Here is a 21,264-nt window from a genome sequence, read left to right on the forward strand (position 1 = left end):
GGACTCAAATATTGATAACAATAATATGGAAATCAGGGGAGATTAGTAGAGCTAAAGTGTTTTAAGGTCATTTTAAAAAAAGACTAAAATGACTAACTTCAAACTTCAAGTAAAAAATAATAAAGGAATACTAAAAGATTAAAAATAAAGTATATAATTTCCAAGCCAATGGAAAAAATTAATCAACCTAAGTAAAAGGAAAAGAAGTCAGGAAAGATGGGGAAAAATAAGTATAGGAAAGGCAGGTTAATGAAAAAGACTAAAATAAGATGTTCAAATAAATTCAAATAATCAGTAATGATAATAATAAATATAAATGGGCTAAACTCACCAGTTAAAAGAAAATGCTCTCACATTAAATAAAAGAAACAAACAAACCCAGCTATGTGCTATAGGAAAAACACAATAAAAATACAGAAAGACTGATGTTGAAAGAAAGTAAAAATAACAAACCAAGCAAATATTAACCAAAATAAAGGTAGTGCAACTACATTATGATCAGACAAAATTAATTTTAAGGTAAAGATCATTGTTAGAAATAAAAGCAGTTGCCACAAAATTAGTAAAAGAAAGTCACCAGGAAGATACAACAATTCTAAACTTGTAAGACTCAAGTAACTAATCTCAAAATACATAAAGAAAAAATTGACAGACTTATTTAGAATAATCAAGCTCACAATCATAAAGTGAGATTTTTCACTACCCTCCAATAAAGTGAGATTTTAAATATATATATATATACTAGAGGCCCAATGCATGAAACTCTTGCAAGAGTAGGCCTTCTTTCCCCCAGCTGCCGGCACGGCTTCCATCTGGCTGCCAGCAGGCACCTGGGACCCGGGCTTCCCTCGAAGCCCTGGCTTCATCCAGAAGGTCGTCCGGAAAGACATCCAGTCTCATTAGCATATTACACTTTTATTATTATAAATTTTTTTATTGATTTCAGTGAGGAAGAAAGTGGGAGAGAGAGATAGAAACATCGATGACAGAGAATCATTGTCTGGCTGCCTTCTGCACGTCCCCTACTGGGGACAGAGCCAGCAACCAGGGCACGTGCCTTGACCAGGAATCAAACTGTGACCGCTTGGTTCATAGGCTGACACTCAACCACTAAGCCTCACTGGTCAGGCAAGTGAGATTCTTTATGGTGTTGGTCTGTCTCCCTGTCAACTTCCCTGTCTAGAATGTAATCTAAAATATATCATCTTTTTTGTCTGTTTTATTTACAGATGTATTTTAAGAACACAGAGCAGTACCTAGCACATAACAGCTGCCTAATATATACTTGGTGAGTGTTTCAATGAATCAAGATGAAAAAAGATAATAATTGTAGATAATAACACAATTAGCAAGTATAATCTAATGGACTCTTATGAAACCCTTCCCTCCCAAATCAACACATTCTTCTCAAGCATACACAGAATATTTTTGAAAAGGACCATGTATTAGACTACATTCTCTGACCACAGTACAATTAAGTTAGAAATCAACAAAACAATAAAATCCTATGCACTATACAATGTCAAACACATTGTCTAAACAACTGAAAGAAGAAATCATAATGAAGACTGTGGAAACAGAAGAATGAAGGAAACAGAAGTTAATAATAAAAACGTTATATGTAAAAATTTATGATAAGTATCTAAAAATTACCTAGAGTGAATTCTATAAATTTATATGCATATATAAGAAAAAGGAAGGATAAAAAGAAATGAATTACACATCTAAATTAAGTTAGAAGAAAGGGCTACAAAGTAAACACAAAAAATACAGGAAAGAAAATATTGAAGATGAAAGCAGAAGTTACTGAAATATGAAAAACAAATATACAATAGAGGATCAAAAAGTCAAAATCAGGTTCTTTAAAAAATAGATAAAATTTTGACAACAGTGTTCATGTTAAAAAAGATAAGGCTTACAATTAGAAATAAAAAGCGAACAAACTTAAGATAAGGCAGAGATTTGAAAAAAATAGAACATTAAGAAATACTTGATACTAATATGTGTATGAACAGAATTCTGTAAATGAACAGAATGAACAATTTCCTAAGGAAAAAAACATAGTTTGTCCAAACTTACACATGGAAAAAGTGGAAATCTGAACAAATCTATAATTACTAAATACACTAAATCACTAGTTAAAAGTCTACTTAATAAAAGTGTCCACCAGTACTTGATGAGTTCTACCAAACAACAATTAATGGTTAATCTTTATTTTATATAAAATGCTTCAAAGAACGATAGTTCTTATTCTCACTGCAATAATGAAGCTAACAGAACCTTGATATGAAGACCAGGAAGGGAATAGTACATTGATGGGCCAATCTTACTTATGAACATAGATGTAAAAATCTAAATAAAAATGTTGGCAAACTTAAGCCAGGAATGCGTAATAAATAATAATATAGCATGACTTAACTAGGTTTTACTCTAGGACAGGGGTGGGCAAACTTTTTGACTCGAGGGCCACAATGGGTTCTTAAACTGGACCGGAGGGCCGGAACAAAAGCATGGATGGAGTGTTTGTGTGAACTAATATAAATTCAAAGTAAACATCATTACATAAAAGGGTACAGTCTTTTTTTTTTTTTAGTTTTATTCATTTCAAACGGCTGGATCCAGCCCACGGTCCGTAGTTTGCCCACGGCTGGAGAGGATCAAGGATGGTTTAACATTAGTCTACAGATATATTTCACCACATGAATAGATTAAAGAAGGAAATCATTCAATCTTGTCTGTAGAGGCAGAAAAAATACTTGATAAAATTCACCACCCAGCCATGATTAAAACAGAAACAATGTAGCAACCAGAAACACAGGGATTTCCTTTACCTGATATCAGGTTCCTTATCAGAAAGTACCTAACTATAGAATCCTATATAATAAAAGGCTAATATGCAAATTGTCCCCTCAGGAGTTTGACCAACCAGGAGTTCGACTGCTCACTATGACATGCGCTGATCACTAGGGGGTGACACAGAACGAAGGAAGGGTTGGCAGGCAGCTGGCAGCTGGGGGAGGGAAGGCCCAATCGGCCAGGCCTGGGGACTCCACCCGTGCAGAAATTTCGTGCACCAGGCCTCTAGTTATGAAATAATTCTCCTTAAAATATAAATAAGACAAGGATCACCCATTGTATTCGACATTGTACTTACTAGAGGTCCTCACCAGTACAAAATTAATTGAAAACTAATCACAATTTCAGAGAAAGAGACATTGGTTAAAGTGCCTGTAGATGGAACATCCTTGTACTCTGAGGTTTCTGAGAAGTAGCTGAGGAGTTCAATGCCTGCTGAGAATTAGTATTCTAGAATACCTATATTTTTAGAAGTTTATAGAGTTTTCTTATTTTGGTGTCTTTTGTTCTCTTTAAAATCCACAGTTGTAGTTCATCTAAAAGAATGCTGATTTTTTTTTTTTTTTACTTTGTATCAAGCCCTTTTATTTTTAGACAGCTATATTATCAGTATTTGTTGTTGTTAATCCTCACCTGAGGATATTTTTTCCATTGATTTTTAGAGAGAATGGATGGGGAGAAAGGGAAGGGTGGAAAGGGGGTGTGGGGGACATCAATGTGAGAGAGACACATCAATTGGTTGTCTTCCGCAATTGCTGACAGGCTGAGGATCAAACCTGCAACCCAGGTACATGCCCTTGATTGGAGATCAAAGCTGTGATCCCACTGAGCAACACCGGCCAAGAACCAAGCCCTTTTAGAACCTAAACTTCCCAGGTTGACCAAGGACCCGACTGTAGTTTACTCCTATGTGGTAGTCACACTTCCCATTCTGCATCCAGGCCAGAAAGCTGAGCACCCCTCTGATGATTCTTTTAGGAACACCCACTTCCCCACTGCTGTGAGGAAGGTGTTCAAGTCACTAAGCACGGTCCGGGTATGAAGACATGCTACTGCTCTCTCCAGGAAACCTTTTTATTCTTTCTATTACTAATGTTTTGTGTTTTGTTTTTTTTTCAAGGAATTCTGAAGTCTTTTTAAAAAACAATTCCATCTCAGTATTTGATAGGGGAATTATATCTAATTTGCTGTCCCCTTGATTCTTTAAGTGCCTTGCTCTTGTGGTTTTTATAAGTATTTTTGTATGAGTCACTCTGAGCAACTGACTGGGAATGTAGGAAAAAGGCTTCTTTTGCTATTTTGATTCACTGTGTGATTGACCCTGGGCCAGTCACTGAACCTAATCAAGGAACTTCATTCATTGCTAACTAAAGATAAAAGGCCTGGAAAGATGAGTTAAAATTAGACCCCACAGCTGATAACTCTGTCTCTTAATAACTAAGACACAGAAATTAATTAGCTTTTTCCTATAGCATTTCCATTTGGAAAAGATCTCCCATGTTCTCCTTGCCTAGTTGTAACCGTTACCTCTCCATTTGTTTATTTAACTTTACCACTTAATTTCTTTCAGTGAACAACCATGGACTCCAGGATAATCAGCCCTAAATTAAGTTTTGCTATTGTAGGTGAGTGGCAGTTGAGAGAGAGAGAGAGAGAGAGAGAGAGGGGGGGGGGAAGAAAGGAAGGAAGGAAAGGAGGAAGGAAGGAAGGAAGGAAGGAAGGAAGGAAGGAAGGAAGGAAGGAAGGAAGGAAGGAAGGAAGGAAGGAAGGAAGGAAGACACTTAGACAAGTAAGATTCAGATTTAAGCTTTCCAATGCTCTAATTTGTGATCTTAAGCAAGTCAGTTAACCTCTCTGAGCTACATTTTCTAATTTATAAAATGGTAACCACACTACTCTATCTTTTAACCTCATGGGCAATTGTTACAAAAAACAGGCAATGAACCTAGACGTGTTTGGAAAAACCGTAAAGTATGATATATTTATCTTCATGTTATCTGGATAATTCTATTCACCAATGCAAGAATCTAGTCATAATATATAGGAAAAGGTCTTAAGTGGTATCCATTCATGCCAGACAGATATCATTAAAATTATGGCTGAGTAATTTGTAAGTAAACAATAAATTCAGGGCAAGGAAGACTTTAAAGTAATAAAATGCAGTTTAAGAATGGAAGCAGTGTGATGGGGGTGGCTCCTGGCAAAGCAGGGAATAAACTAATATGTGAAGATCCTTCTTACTCTAATTTTTCATCTTTAGAATCCATTACCTATGGCAGAAGCTATAAACTACAAAATAAATGAAGGCAAAATGGATGAGTTAACAAGTTTCAAGGTGGAGCCAAAGGAACTATTGCAAATATGATCATGTAGAAATTCGGGGGGAGGGAAATCTGAAGACAGAGCTGCTCCATTTTCTTACCTTTGTTCTGTGTTAAAGATGGCAAAGATGTGCTTGCTGGACATAAAGCTTTTTTCCACGTCTCTAACTTTCAGGTTGTCCAAGGGAAGCATATACTTCTTTTCTTTTTCCTATTGAGAGAGAGAGCACTTTAATAAAAGATCTTGAAGCATGTCAATGGTGACATTTCACCTGAGCTGGCCAACATTTGATTACAATATTTTGATACCATCACACACTATTTTGATACCAGGTACCAAAGAAGAGAAGTTATCTGAGATAGGCGTTTCCAATGATTCTCAACACATGGTTGGAGGAAAGGCTAGAGGAAGGAAGGGCTCAGCGATGGAGAAAACACATGGTCCTCTATCCTTTCTTCCTCATGTGGGTCCCCTTAGATGTTTTCAAATGTTAGCTTGATATTAAGAATTTAGCCATCTGTTAATATTTAACAAAAATGTTCTGGTCCTAATTCAATGAAAAATGCCAGATGGATTTCATTTCATATTTTATTTGCACTCTAAGCAGTTTTGATAGCCAGTGCTGGCAGGGGCTTGGAAGCACAAGGACCCCAGAATGAAATGCCCCCATAAACTATGCTGAAGCACAGCCATACTTCCTTCATTTAAGTCTAGAACAAATGGGGGTCCAGAAAAAGAAAATGATGCCATTTAATTGTTGAGCTCTTTGAGAGAGAGAAAAACACAACAACAAAACATTAAAAGTGGGCTGCTATTAACTAGAACAGGTTCTTTTTCAAAATGAACAATTCTTTAGGAAGAAAATGGACACTGGTGAGGGGAGGTCTGCAAATGACACCAAATAGATCTTAGTAAAAACATACTGGGTGGCAAAGAATTATTGGAAACATTTATTTTCAGGGTCTGGCCCAGGGGCAATGTTATATGTACAAATGCTTAACAGCCAAGGATAATAGAAGAGCCAAACACTCAATCTAGGAAACCTAGTCAGGATGTATTCCTGGGGCATTTGAGCCGTGTCCTTGTTCAACAGTAGCCCCTCTATGGTCCCAGGCCCTAGCTCTGGGTGCTGGTCCTGAGAAAAAACAGGACTAGCCTCTGGCAGGGGGAGCATGGAGGCTTAGCCATGACTTTTAATAAACAACTATTAATGTATTTCCTGTGGAGAATACATGCACTGTAGAGACATGTCTGACATAAGCCTTTTTTTTTTTTTTTTTTTTTTTTTTTTGGCTGTTCCTTCGGCCCCTGCAGCACGTCCTTGAGGACTTTTGGCTGGCTCAGCAGTGGAGAGCAGAACTCATCTGTGCTCCCAGGCCAGTGGGTGGGGATCATGTTGTCTGCATACCCACAGAGAGTCATTGGGAGCAACACTCTCTCTGTCACTTCTTACTCCTAAGTTGCTCAGAAAACAGTTGGCAGAGCACATTCAAGTGGTGGGGGAGAGAGAACGAGGTGACTGAAGCCCCTGAAGGAAGTCGGTGGCAGAACACAATGCTGTGCTGGCAGACAACGTCCGCAAAGAAGGTTTTAAAAACCCACAAAAATATCAAAGAAAGTAAATGGGAGTGAAGGAAGCCTAGGAACAAGCATGAAAATAGCAAAGTACTGTGAGAAGGTGCCAAGGTTTCTTGTGCCAAAATTAATACTATATTAGCAAATTCAGAGACATGCTAAACAGCAACACCCGTCATTTAAATAAGGGAAGTACCATAGTCGAGTGATGTGTTTGAAACACAAACAAGATCACGGCAAGATCATAGACTAAGTGAAAATCTATTAAATCCATAAATAAATGAAAATGCTTGAGACCCAGGGAAATATTTTTAGCCATTTTTCAATGCCCTAAATTTAAGCAGCTGGATTTTTTTAATACACCATCCTAGTCAACCTTTTGAAATGATGGATTTGCCTTTTAATGGAAATCTGCATTTCATTGTGAAGATGGAACACAATGTCCTTGGCGTGTTTTCTATAGAAGGAAGTTCCCTTTGAACTTCATTCTTTAGCATATAGCAACGACCAGAAATCCAGCAAGTTGATGTCAGACATTCAACACTGGAGAAATACACACACAGGCAAACAGGGGGACATGAAAAATGTACTGTAGTTTCATTTCCAAATGAAATGTCATTTATCCAAGGGTTTTGAAGATGTATTGCCCAATTCTTTCATAATCAAGAGTTTTAAGATTGACAAACGAAGAACAATGAGACTCAGACTGATTTATTTAATTAAAGTTGTTAGTCAAAGGGAGAATTAAATGAGAGAGAAATGAAATGGTATGTCAAGAATATTTCTAAAATTCTTAGTGCTTTGAGGAAAATGATATTTGGCTAAAAGAACATTTTTAATATGAAAAAGCTAAAATAAACAAAAGGAATAGAAGTGATAAAGGATAAGCAGAAATTATAATTTCCAATACAGTGAGCCTTAGCACCATTTATTAAACTGTCTAATAGCACACTGTCCAATGTGGTAGCCACCAGCCACAGGTGATTACCGAGCACTTGAACTGTGGCTACCTTGGGATATGCTCTCGATGTTAAATACACACCAGGCTTCAAAGACTCAGTATGAGAAAAACAATGTCAACCATCTCATTAATGCTTTTATACTGATTACTAGAGGCCTAATGCATGAAATTCATGCAAGGGGCTCGGCCCTCGCAGCCCCGGCTTTGTCCGGAAGAACGTCTGGAAGGTCGTTCGACTGTCCAGTCTAATTAGCATATTGCACTTTTATTATTATAGATATGTTGAAATGGTATTTTTAATATGTTGGGGTAAAGTATTACTCAACATAACTTATCTGTTCGCTTTTACTATCTTGAATGAGGCTGCTAGATAATTTTAAATGACATGTGTGGCTCACATTAACTTGAACCCCATTGTACTTACCATTGCTTTCCTTCCCCTCATCCATCCAAACAATTTTCCTCTTCTGACCTCCCTGTTTCTGCCATCTGGCGTATTTTTCATCCTCCCAGTCACCCAATCTGAAACCTCACTATACTTCCTGACATACTGTCTTCCTTCACCTCCTTTACCGCATCAAGACTACAGCACTGCATCTGAAGCATTTGTCTCAGCTCCCTTGTTTGACATTCCCGTGACATTAACCTAGGTCCCTGGCATCTCATACACATGATTATAAATGGTCTACTTGCCTTCAAATTCCTCTCATGTCACCACAGAGAGCAATTTCTAGAACTACTCTATCAAACTCATTGTAGTCTTTTAAAACTTTCATAACTCTCCATTATTTATGGAAGAAAATCCACAAAACTCCTTAATATGACATTGGAAAACACCTATAATTTGGTCCCACTCTGGTTTGTCAATATCTCCTTTAGTCTTCCATAAGAAGCATCCATTTCAGCCAAATGCACCTTTGCCAAGAGTCTGTTCCCAACTTGAAATACCCTTTTAACTTCTACCACATCCATCTATTATTTAGCATCTACCTCAAGTTCTACCTTCAGTGCAAAAGTTTTCCCAAGTTTGTCACTCCTCCATCTCTCACCTTTCAATTCACACAACAGGTATTTTTTATTCTATTCATTTTGAATTACACTTTACAAGACACCTTCATCTTATAAATGTACCACATTAAACACTTTGTATAAAGGTTGTTCATTTGGCACACAGAATGTTCAGTCAATTCTATTGTTCAAGTAGGATGCATCAGCAAAGAAAAAATTTAAAAGAAGAGTTTTCACAATCTTTGTAGATAAATCCTATACAATAAAAGGGTAATATGCAAATTGTCCCCTAGACCGGGAGTTTGACCGAGAATTTGACCAGGGGGTGGGGCTGGCCCGCCAACAGCCAGGGCCCCTCCCCGTGGCCAGCCCCACCCCCAAATTTGAGCACCAGGCCTCTAGTAAGAAATAAAAATATTTTAAACATTTTATCTTGAACACACATTTTGGAGGAAGCTCTTGTAAAATTCCAGAGAAAGATTTTTTAAAATTATTTTTTCTTGTTTTATTAAGAAATAATTGCTATACATCCTTGTACACGTTCAAGGCATATAGCATAATGGTTTGATTTACATATATTGTGAAATGGTTACCACAGTAGGTTTAGCTAACATCCATCTTCTCATATAGATACAATAAAAAGAAAGAAGAAAAGAAAATAATAAAAACATCTCCTTGTGATGAGAACTCAGGAGTTACTCTCTTAACAACTTTCCCATATGTCATACACCAGTTAGCTACAGTCACCATGCTGTACATAACATCACCAGGATTTATTTATCTTATAACTGGAAGTTTGTACCTTTTGACCAGCTTCCTCAATTCCCCTCCTCCTATCCCCTGCCTCTGGTAACCACAAGTCTGATCTCTTTCTCTATTGAGCTTAGTTTTGTTTTTGTTTTAAGATTCCACATGTAGTGAGCTCACACAGTGTTTATCTTTCTCCGTCTGACTTATTTCACTTAGCATAATACACTCAAGGTCCATCCATGTTATTGCAAATAGTTTTTATGGCTGAATAATAATAGCCCAATTGCATATGTATCAATATCACAACTCCTTTAACTATTCATCCATCAGTGAATACTTAGGCTGCTTCCATGTATCGGCTATTGTAAATAATGCTGCTGTACACATGGGGATGCAGGTACCTTTTCAAAGTAGTGTTTTTGCCACCTTTGGATATATAGTAGCTCCCCCTTATCCATGGGGCATAAGACCCCCAGTGGATGCCTAAAACCACAGATGACACTGAACCCTATACATACTATGTTTTTTTTTCTATAACACAGCTATGATAAAGTTTAGTTTATAAATTTCAGCACAGAAAAAGTTTAAAAAGAATAAAATAAAACAATTTTAACCATACACAGTAACAGAAGTTATGTGAATGCAGTCTCTCTTTCTCAAAATACCTTGTTGTACTGTACTCACCCTTCTTCTTGTGATGATGCAAGATAATAAAATGCCAACATGACATGGTGAGGTGAATAATGTGGGCCTTGTGACGCTACATTAGGCATTACCATATGGATGACTTGAACACAAGCACAGGATAACTGCGACAGTCAATCTCATCGCTTAAGGTGGCTACTCGGGACTAATGGGCAGGAGCATGCACAGCGTGGAGACGCTGGACAAGGAATGATTCACGTCCAGGAGGGATGGAGGTAGATGGCGCGAGATTTCATCACACTGCTCAGAACAGCATGCAATTTAAAACCTAGGAATTGGTTATTTCTGTAATTTTCCGTTTAGTATTTTTGGATCACAGCTGACCTCAGGTAACTGAAGCTGCAAAAAGTGAAGGCACATATAAGGGAAGGGACTGTACCCCCAGAAGTGGAATCGCTGGATCCTATGGTAGTTCTATTTCTACATTTTTGAGGGTCCTCCATATTGTGAGAAATGATTTCTTACTGAGGACTCCGATATGAAATTCTGCGTATTTTCAAAAGCTTCAGAAGCGGATATCACTGAGTCAACATTCTTCTCTTCACTTTTAAACGTAGTACTTCTCCTTTCCTCAAAAGAAGATGGATGCCAGCAGCACTTCTATAGGAGGCATCCAGGAAGACGGGAGTTATTTGTTCAAAGAGAGAGGGTTCTTTCCTTGCAGTGACTTGGCAAGAGTTAGAAGAAAGAGGAGAAGTTGGAGAGGCCAAAATAGGATGCATCTAATGTGTGAGAATGTGGTCTGATGTGGAAGTGAGTGACAAAAGGCAGAGGAATCAAGGTGAAAGGAGATAGGAATTATGGAATGGCCATAGAATCAAATAAAAATTCTATGCCAACACACACACACACACACACACACACACACACACACACACACACACCCAACCACTACCCTGTATAAGATGCTTATATACCATCTGACTCCCTGTGACTTCTGAGCAAACAGGTTTCTTAGAACCGTGAATGCAATTTAGCAAATCCTTCCAATTCAAAGTACCCCTGCCATGCCCTGCCTACCTGATTGGGCACTTTGATGGGTCCATCAAAAACTTGCCCCAGTATGCAGTCCTTTGGAGCCTCAAGGCCCTGCCGTGGCCAGGCACCCACTCAGGCCTCTGCTACTACTAGTATATCTATGATGCCACTCCAATCTGATCCCGACAGCACTGCACTGTATACTTGGTTTGTTATTTTGTACTTGCCTTTTATTTTCTAAGTGTGGAGATGATTCACCTAAGTGTGTGGATGCTCTGCCTTTCTAACTACAAGGTAAACTCCCAATGGAGAGATAAATTATTACATTACTAGTGACCTGGTGCACAAAATTCATGCACATTAAAAGGGGATTAGAGGAAATATTTTAATATTGCTATTTACCCTTTCTCTATAATAGAAGTGTCAGAGATGAAAGAAAATTAGTAAAATATATATGAAAATCTTCCTCCTATCAGAGTCTGGGGTGCACCGCATGACCTAGAGTCAAGTCCCTGCCCACCTGCCGCACCTCAAAATTGCGCAAGACCTAGACCCAGCTGGCCCCACTCCCATTGGGCAAGGCCCAGACCTGGACGGCCCCACCCTTGTCAAGCCCTGCCAGGCAGGGAGAACAGCCTCAGGTCCCCCGTCAAGCCCCACAGGGTGATGGGGGGCACAGCCTCAGGGCTCCCAGAGCACCCTTAGGTCCCCTGGCCTGGCACTGGGGCAGAGGGCATGGCCTGAGGTCCCTCGGCCCAGCGCCAGGGCGGGTGGTGCAGCCTGAGGTCCCCCTTCAAGACCCACTGGGTGGGGGATGCAGCCTGAGATCCCCGGCCTGGCGCCGGGGCAGGGGGCACTGCCTGAGGTCTCCTGTAAAGCCCACTGGGCAGAGGGGCACAGCGTCAGGTTCCTGCTGGTTCCTCCTTAAGGCTCGTTAAGGGAACTCAGCCTCCACTGTGGGTGCAGCCATCTTGTGTTACAGAAACCCTGCCTCCACTGTGGGCGCCGCCATCTTTGTGATGGTGTGACAATCAATTTGCATATTCCCTCTTTCTTAGATAGGATTACCTTTGTTGTTGTTCATCATTTATCAATCTTGCTCCTCTGCTACTCTCTAGGTCCTTACTTCCATCAAATCACCAACCGTGGAGGAAAGCAACCGTTTCCTTCCTAGTGTGGTGGCATAGCTGACATTCAACAAACACGTGTGGGATGAACAGGATTGAGTCCCCTCATGGGCTGACATTCTGCTTTGCCTGGTTTAAGAACTTAAAGATGATGACTGACTTACAAAATAATCAAAATATCAAAGTAAAAAGAGGAGCTATAAAAATATTGAGAACACCAGAATACTAGCTCTACATACGTTTGAAAACTAAAATCTGGTGTTTATTACTATTAAGAAGTTATAACTATAGAGATGTTCAAGTATGAAACTCATAATATAAACTACCCATCTTATTTGGGCTCTAATTCCCTGCTTTAATCAGAATTACACTTTGAGTAGTGAGCAGCATCTGGGAGCCAGCAGGCTGCTAGTAAATGGCACTTCTTTAGATTTTTCTGTTGGGCACTGAAGAAACTTTGATGGGCTGCTCTAGTAGTCCAAGAAATGCCATGGTCTACACGACAGTGGCTTCAGGGCTGCCCCCCCCCCCCCCCGCACTCATACCGATCCTTCAATGGAGAACACACTGCCATATCTCCAAGGGGGAAGAGAAAGATAGTCGCACCTGCCAATACCCAGTCAGAAACCCCATCTTTTCCTGATTCCCTCTCTCTCTTCAGAGTTCAGTTCAATTTCCACCTCCTCCAGGAAGCCTTCTTGGCCACGAGAGCCCATTGGAGGGCTCCCTTCTCCATTCTGATGGCATTCTTGGGCAGCACTACTTTTTGTTTTTGTACTTAGTATATACTGACCTATATTTTAGGTATATCTAATATCCAGAAAAAAATGTGGACTCCTCCTCTCCTCAGACTAAAAACAACAACAAAAAAAGTACTTTTATAATTTAAAACTGAGAACATTAGGATTGTATTCTCAAGTTTTTATCTTTAATCTCTATATTAATTCTTATATTTAAAGACATATTCATGAGTATTTGTACACACAAGACTGAAAATGATATATGTAATAAATAATCAATTTAAAGGATATGGCTAAGTTTGGCAGGTCAATCACATGCGTATCTCTCTTTCCCTCCCCGAAACCCACTCTGATAATAGTAGGAGACAAAGAAAAGGGGAGGGGAGAAAACAGTGGACAAGAGATCTCCAAAAGCTTTGAAAAAGAGAAAGCAGAAGAGGATCACCCATTGATTTAGCATACAGAGAGGAGCTACTCCCACAGATGTCTATAGGGGGAGAAGATGGAGGAGAAGCCACCCCAGCTGGGTCCTATCCTGTCCTGTCCTTGGAGGCAACCTGGTGTCCCCCACAAGAGGCGATATAGCTGTGGGGCTGAGACAGCAGGATCAGGCAGGGTCTGTATAGAGAAGTACCCAGAACAATGGATGACCTAGGGTCACTGCCTCTAAACATGGCAGCCCATTCCTACCCCAGCAGGAGACTGCAGAATATTTCCCTAGAGAGAAAATAGACAAAAGTAGTTTTGGACCCAGAGATACCAGGCAGGGTGGTCAGCAAAAGTGGGATTAAGAACAAGAGAACTCAGTTAAAGTCTTCATACTAAAATGTCCTTCAAGCCCCTTTCCTACCCTGTCCCAGAATACCAGCAGCCAGATGGCTTTCTCTGCCCACACCAGGCAGGATATTGAACTGTTTTTCTCTGGAGAGGAGACGCCACGTATTCTAACATTTCAACTGACCCCCTTGCAGGGAGGTCCTATATCCTGGAAGCCTCACACGTCACACGGAGCTTCCAAGTAGTGAATGGCACAGGCTGTCTCACAGCTACTAACTGAAGTGGATTCTGAGGTTGGGCTATCTCAGCACCCACTGCAACCTCCTTGTAATGTTCAGTTTCCATTCAAAGCCTTCTTTCCCTTCCCTATCTTGCTAGCAGAGTTAGGTCTCTAGATGAACTATGGCTTTAGCCAATCTGATGTATTCAGCCAGACTCTGATCGAGAAGTGGGTCACACTCAAAGCAGCAAGGTAGGAGGCACCTGTTTGGTTGTCCTGGATCAAGGCATAGAAGGTGTGGCTCTGAATCCAGAAGCTACACTATGGGGCAGTTTCCTCACTGTGCAGCCTCTAGACCTGAAATTCAATTTGAAGCCCATTTCTGGAAACTCAGATAGTTCTGTGCTGTGCCCTCCAACGGTTCTTTAAGCAATTTATCTCCCCTTAACTTCTGAGCAACACTTCATTTTAAAATACTTAAAAATATTTTAATTAAAATTTTTTAAATTAAAAATTTTAAGTCCTGGCCTTTGTGCTCAGTTGGTTGAGCATTGTCCCATGCACCAAAAGGTTGCCAGTTCAATTCCTGGTCAGGGTACATGCCCATGTTTTGGGCTCCATCCCCAGTAGGTGGCGTGTAGGAGGCAGCCAATCCATGCTTCTCTCTCACATTGATGTTTCTGTCTCTCTCTCCCTCTCCCTTCCTCTTTTTCTAAAAGTCAATTAAAAATTTTTTTTTTAATTTAAAAAGATATTTAAATTTTAAAAATTTTTAAAAATTTAAAATCCTCCATGAACTGATTATGGGTAAATGTGAGATATGGTTATGCAGTTATGAATTTTGAGAACTTTTCACTCAAGGAAAGAGTCTTCAACCAGATAAAAATTATGTACATGAGAAATTAACATCCAAAGGATAGGGTAGGATGGCCCTCGAGCAGCACTGAAAGAACGAAGATAAGACAAGCTCAGATGGGAATAAAGCAAAAAGAAGAATTCCCTGTGACACATCTGTTCATGAACTATCACTAATCACCTCTCTCACAGCAGTGTGCTTTGTAGGTTAAGTTTCCTCTGCTGGTAAGCTAAGTACGGGGACTTACTTTGTGTTTCATAGTTTTTCATTTACTAGCAAGGAAAAAATGTACTCAGTGTGGCAAAACATACTGCAAGCACTTTAAAATTCGCATCTTTCAAGTGCTCCAGAGTCTCATTTTCTCATTGCTTTCTGTGTGCCCAGCCAACACAACCTGCATTTTTAAAAACGAGAAACTTTCAAGTTTGGAGCAGTGACTGCTGTCCTTGAGAAGTGTGTGCCATGACATGGATTCCTGGTAGCAACATCTCTCCACTCTGACTTCCCTGGCTGCAAGTGAAATTATAAAGGGACTTTGAATTTATGCCTACTTTGCAAGGGCTTTAAAGTGCATATTCATCATATGAAAATCTGTATGCATGGACCTTTGGGTATACTTATATTAAATAAAAGTGTTATTTTGGCTAAACATACCATACATTTGTTAAAAAAAAAAATCAACTCAAAAAGTACTTTGTTTACAAATGCAGCTTAATTTTTACTTATCTGAGAAAATGAGGGTCAGGAAGGCATGTACAAATAAAACCCTCTGACAATTCCCAGAACTCAGTAGATGGATGGTTTGAGTTTTACCCCCATCATTTGTCACCAAGCTACAAACAGAAATCAAAGCTGGAAATTTCTCCTTTCACTCCATCATTTTAGCAAAGCAACACTGAAAAAGAGGCAGCATTGGGGAGAAAAGCAACAGGGATAAGCATTTAACCAAATGAGTGAGTTTTCTAAAGTCCTTGGCATTGAAGGGTAAACTAATTCCCTCCCCCACCCCCATTCCCTCCCTCTGCTCATATTCCCATAATTCAATGTGTTCCTCCTGGGAGGGAAATGGTCTGTGAGCTGAAGCAGTGCCCTTTGTGCTCCAGTGAGAGACCTCCTCCCTGTGATCTTAGGGAGTGTAGCCTGGAGATGGAACAGGGAAAAGGGGCCCCTTCCATGTGCCTTCGGGGAAGCAGCCCTGGACTTCAGATGACACTGAGCTGGATTGCTCCGAGCACAGCTGGTGGTCTGAGCACCACCATGGGCTCAAACACATGTCCACACAGACACGGGGCTTTGGACAAGGGGGAAAGACCCTCCATCCATCCTAATCATGGCACCTAGGCCTAGGCTGCCCACTGCTTTCTGGGGAAAAGGTGAGGAAGAATACAGCACAGGGAAGGAGGGAAGAGAGGGTGGAGGGAAGACAGGGAAAGGGAGTGTGAAATGGCCTGTTTATTCATAACTGGGAAGGACTAGCGCTCCCTAAGCTGGAAGTGCTCTCTGCTTTCACGTTGCCCTGTCCCCAGTCTCTGAGAGAAGAAGACCACTGGGAGGGGAAGGACAAGTGACTGGGATTAAAAACACTGGGGTTCACCTATGAGCTCTGACACCAGCTATGCGAACCCAGGCAAGGCACTTGATTTCTCTAAGCCTTATCTTCTCTCTGTAAGGAGGTAATAATTCACGCCTCTCAAGAGGTAGGAGGCTTAAATGAGATCCTGCAGAGGGCTGTGCATTCATGGGCTCCTGATAAATGTTTGTTTACTTTTCCTTGGGAGAAACCTTTTTACCCATCCCCTTCCCACCTATAAACACAGTAAGGGTTCTCTCTTCAACATACTTTCAACAGTAAGCTTTACACCTGTGAACTATAGAACTATGAGGAGAAACAGGAAGTTCATAACTTGCCCAGCAGATAAACACCAACATGAACACTAACAAGCCAGGAGGGTGACAAGCAGTGAAACAATCTCTGCAACTTTAGACTCTGTGTTCTTATTCAAGGCAGACTGTAAGAAGTCCAGATCCGTGGGGAAGAGATGTGGTCAAGAGAGACCTGAATCCCTCTCCCTGTATCCCACAATGCATTGTTCAGAACAGATCAAGAAAAGTACTTGGGGGAGATGCAAGTTCTAAAATGAATTTTTTTTTTTTTAAAAAAAGAAAAATTTCCCTAATTAAAGAATCATCTCCAATAATTACAGATACGTCCTTACACTTAAAAAGAAAACGTAAGAGTCGCAACACTGGCTGGGAAACTAAAAAGTAGGCAAGATTTGTTTTCTTTCTCCAAACCTCTGCCATTCAGGCAGCTTTGCGTCTTGCTGGATCCAAACCAGATGGCTTGGGTGGACTGTTTTTGCTGTTGCCTAGAGTTTCTCTCTCCCCTGCTACATCCCAAGAAAGCTCCCCTTCCTTCCCACTCCACTTGCCCTGTAGTACCCACTGGGTTTTATATATAAAAAATAGGGATTCTGTTTAACCCTGTAGATCTCCGAGATTAGCAGACACATAATATATGTTGATTTATGATGCAATCAAACTCACCTATGCTATGTCTCATTATGCTGGGCTTTGTTTCATTCATAACTGCATTTATAACAAATTAATGTCAACCAGAGAATAGACTTCATTAATTATTTATCCCAGGCAATATATTTGCATTTAAAATGGGCTTTCAATCTTCTACCTGAAAAGACTGGATCATTCGGGTCTTTTAGTGTCCGGTAGGGATGACACCCTTGGGTTGCCCTTAAATCATCCCAATGAATAGCCACCTACTCCAGGGCTGGGCTGGAAAACTCTGGCTGCTTCTCTGAGTCATTAAGCAGGTCGTTTAGGGTTGTGTTTCGCTGACGAGAGTCCCCTGACACCCCCCCCCCCCCGAGTCTGTAAGGTCTTGTGAGAATGAAAAAGAAAATCTGTGTTGGTATTTAATACAACTAGTGTATGGGACGTTCTGAATAGTCACCATTTTATAAGGGGACACGCATTCAGCTTCAATGCCCATGTTTGCATTTCCAGGGTTGTAGTACTTGGCTTGTAGCTCACTGATGAGAAAAAGCAGAGACAGACATCAACGTGTCTGTAATGTACTCTCCTCCAGTGACATAACAGTGCCTGGTGGATGGGATAACAGTGGCAGGAGGGAGGTGGGTCACACAGCACAGGGTAACCCAGGCATGCCAATCACAAAAGAACCCATGCCTTGAGGCCAGACACATTCCTGTTGACTAGCTAATTATGTCTTCTAAACATAATTAATATGTTGATCAGTTGAAATTTCTTGATAAAATACTTTTGTTTGAATTTGACTTGCTTTGCTCTTTTTTTAAATACAGATTGACAAGCATAAGGTGTTTACTTACAGATATTTAAAATAAAACATTAACTGCTTGTACATATTTATGTAATATAATGAATAAAAGTAGTTTGCCTTTGCTCATAAATGATGAGGATTCTTTTCTTTTAAAGGGTTTCTGCATATACCCAAGTTTGAGAAACACTGGTTTAGGGAAAGTGTATTTGGAATTCTCTTAAAAGGGTTGTTGTAGTCAAAATAGGTACAAATGACCTTGACTTATAATTAGGAGCATAGCTTAGAAATTGCTTCAATTTCTGGGCCCTCAGCAACACCAGGGGGAAAAAACAGGATCAGGCCCTCAGAAGCTGGGAGGCCCAACCATGGCTACAGCATACACCGGGGCTCTTCGGGGAGCTCTTTTCCTGCCTTGTGCTGCAGTTCACCATATGGAAAGGAGGGATAATAATACCCAAACCCAATCCTTAAACCAAAAAATGAAAACAAACTTAACTGTATGGGAACAAAGAGGCAATAGATGCAACACCATTTTCATCTTTTGAAAAACAAGAAGGTACTATTTAAAAGAGGAACTCTTGAAAATATCTCAGCAACATGTGTCTAATTCATACTGACATGTGTACCAGTAATTGAACCTATGTTTAATTTTTGCTGCAAATTATCTGCTTCCTTTAAGAAGCTGGGCTGGTAAAATGCTGGCTTGTGTGGTTCAAAAACAGAGCTGTGGGAGGATTAGGGGTACCTTGGGAGACACAATGAGGCTGGGCCCTTAGCAAAAGAAGAATGAGTGGAACAAAGGAAGAGGAAGGGGGAACTCGGTGCCAAGGCTAATAAAAGACAAGTAGCTAGTAGAAAGTAATTGCAAGGAAGTGGGGGTAATGGAGATTTTTTTTACCCCTAGACCTCACTAACAACACAGAACAAGTTTAACACAGACAGGACCAGACCAATGAAGACCCAGAGCAACCCAAAGACAGGTAAACAGCATACATATAAAGATTCAATTGTATCCCACTGTAGGTACAGTGTGTATGCTACTCCCCTCCTCCCTGTCCCCTTCTGTATAATGAAACAGGGATTGATTAAGTTTAATTGTAATTAACCCAATATTTAAGAAAAGAAGGGAATAGGGTTTAAATATTGGGCTAATTACAATTAAACTTAATCCTTGTTTCATTATACAGAATAATTATATTTTAATTATAAAAACATTGATGATGATATGACATGACAAATCTCAGATCCCTTATTTTAACTGCCCATGTTAACAAGTAACCACATGTGTCTTCAAATTTCATCCAGGTGTTTGCATACTTTAGGATTTCCTTCTGTTTTAAGGCTGACTAATATTCCATTGTATATATGCCAAATATATCTTGGTTTCTTTATCCATTCATCAACTGATGGACATTTAGGTTGTCTCCATGTCTTGACTATTTAGTGAAAGTGCTTTTATGAACATTGAGGTGCTAATACCTCCTTGAGTTCCTGACTTCAATTCTTTTGGATAAATACCCAGAAGTGGGATTGTTGGCTCCACTTATATGACATACTAGTCCAGTATATAAGATACTCAAACTCATAGAATCAAAGAGTAGAATGGTGGTTGCTGGGGCTAGGAGGTGGGGGAAATGGGAAACCCGCAAAATGAGTAGAAAGTTTCAATTATGCAAGATGAGGCAGTTCTAGGGCTCTGCTGTACAACACAGTTAATATAGATAACAACACTATACTATGAACTTAAAATGTTGTTAAGAGGGTAGATTTCAGGGTGTGTTTTTACCACAGTAAAGCAATAAATTTTTTTTAAATGAAGCATTTTTCATTGGGGGGGGGAGGAATGTGGAATTAATACAGCTTTTTCTAGATGCCTTCTGGTTCTTCTATTTTAAAAGCCCTATATATCTCCCTTCTTTTTAATCCAGTATTTCTATTTTGGCCTCAAAATAGAATTTGTAGCCCTTTACCCTTATCTACCTGTCCCCTGAATGCAGGGATGAGACAGAGTTCTTTCAATTGCCTGTGAACATGCCACCAACTTGTGAATGCGTTTTTATATGGAAATATGGTAATAAGGCCATTTCATAATAGCGCTCATTAAAGATTTTAGAACAGAAACTATCATAACACTCCAAGAAGTTCAGAAGGCCTTTGTGCTCATATATGCTGCCACAGGAAAAAATAAAGACTACAATGAGGTGACCAGGAGGGATGTGCCACCAAAGAAAGTGTCATGGAATAATGGAAGAACCATGTTGGATTGGATGGTAAGAAACCTGAGTCGTCGTCCTGGCTCTACCACAGGTCGATACAGTGGTAGAGCCAGGGCTTATCATGTAACCTCTCTGAACCTGTGTCCTCATGTAAGAAACGAGAAGTAGGATCAGATGATTAGCTGACCAGCATTCTGGGGTTTCTCCGGATGTTCTTCAGGAGCAACCAGGGATGCTGGAGCGCCCCGAGGCCAGAGGGCTGGATCCTGGGCTCCCACCCCACATAACCAAAACAGCGCCATTTTTATTTCATATAATGGGATTTCATGTGAGATTTTGATTGAAAAAAGGGTCCTAATGCTTAAAAACAAAAAGGAGAGAGAGAAAAGTTTGAAAACCACAAACAAAGCTGATGTCTGCGGTTCCTTATAGCTTTAAGTTCTGGTTTTGAAATTAATCTATGTCTCAAATGTATGCAAGTAAGCAGTGAAAATGCAGTTTGCCCTGGAGAGAGTTTCCAAAGCTCTGAACATCAATCATGAAGATTCTCTGTTGCTCACATGTGGCAAGTTGATTTTTCTTTCTCTTTCTCTCTCTTTTTTTTTCTTCCCTCAGGTCAATTTACCATCTGCCTCATCTTCATCAAAACATTAATTTTAGCTTAATCCCCTTTCTTCCTCTCTGGTGGTAAAAGGACCTGGCTTACTTTGAAATAAAACAAATAGAGTGCAGCTACACTTCCATGTGCAGAGTGGTTTCCATCTGATTACTATGAAGTTCAAGGATACTAAAATGAATATAGTAATTTAGCTCTTCTCTAAGCCTCAGAGTCTAACAACCTCTTCAAATAAAAT

General features: G+C 40.0%; 1 protein-coding gene across 7 annotated transcripts in view; it reads right to left on the reverse strand.

Annotated features, from left to right (window-relative positions):
* DNM3 (dynamin 3) overlaps positions 1-21,264 on the reverse strand; it is a 372,210-nt gene that overhangs the window by 112,397 nt on the left and 238,549 nt on the right. For all 7 annotated transcript variants that reach the window (XM_059675119.1, XM_059675122.1, XM_059675121.1 and 4 more), the window contains one exon: positions 5,279-5,388. In XM_059675119.1, the coding sequence (XP_059531102.1) occupies positions 5,279-5,388 (110 nt within the window). The remainder of the gene's footprint in view (positions 1-5,278; positions 5,389-21,264) is intronic.

The sequence above is a fragment of the Myotis daubentonii genome, chromosome 18 (assembly GCF_963259705.1).
Source record: "Myotis daubentonii chromosome 18, mMyoDau2.1, whole genome shotgun sequence".
Taxonomy (NCBI): Eukaryota; Metazoa; Chordata; class Mammalia; order Chiroptera; family Vespertilionidae; genus Myotis; species Myotis daubentonii.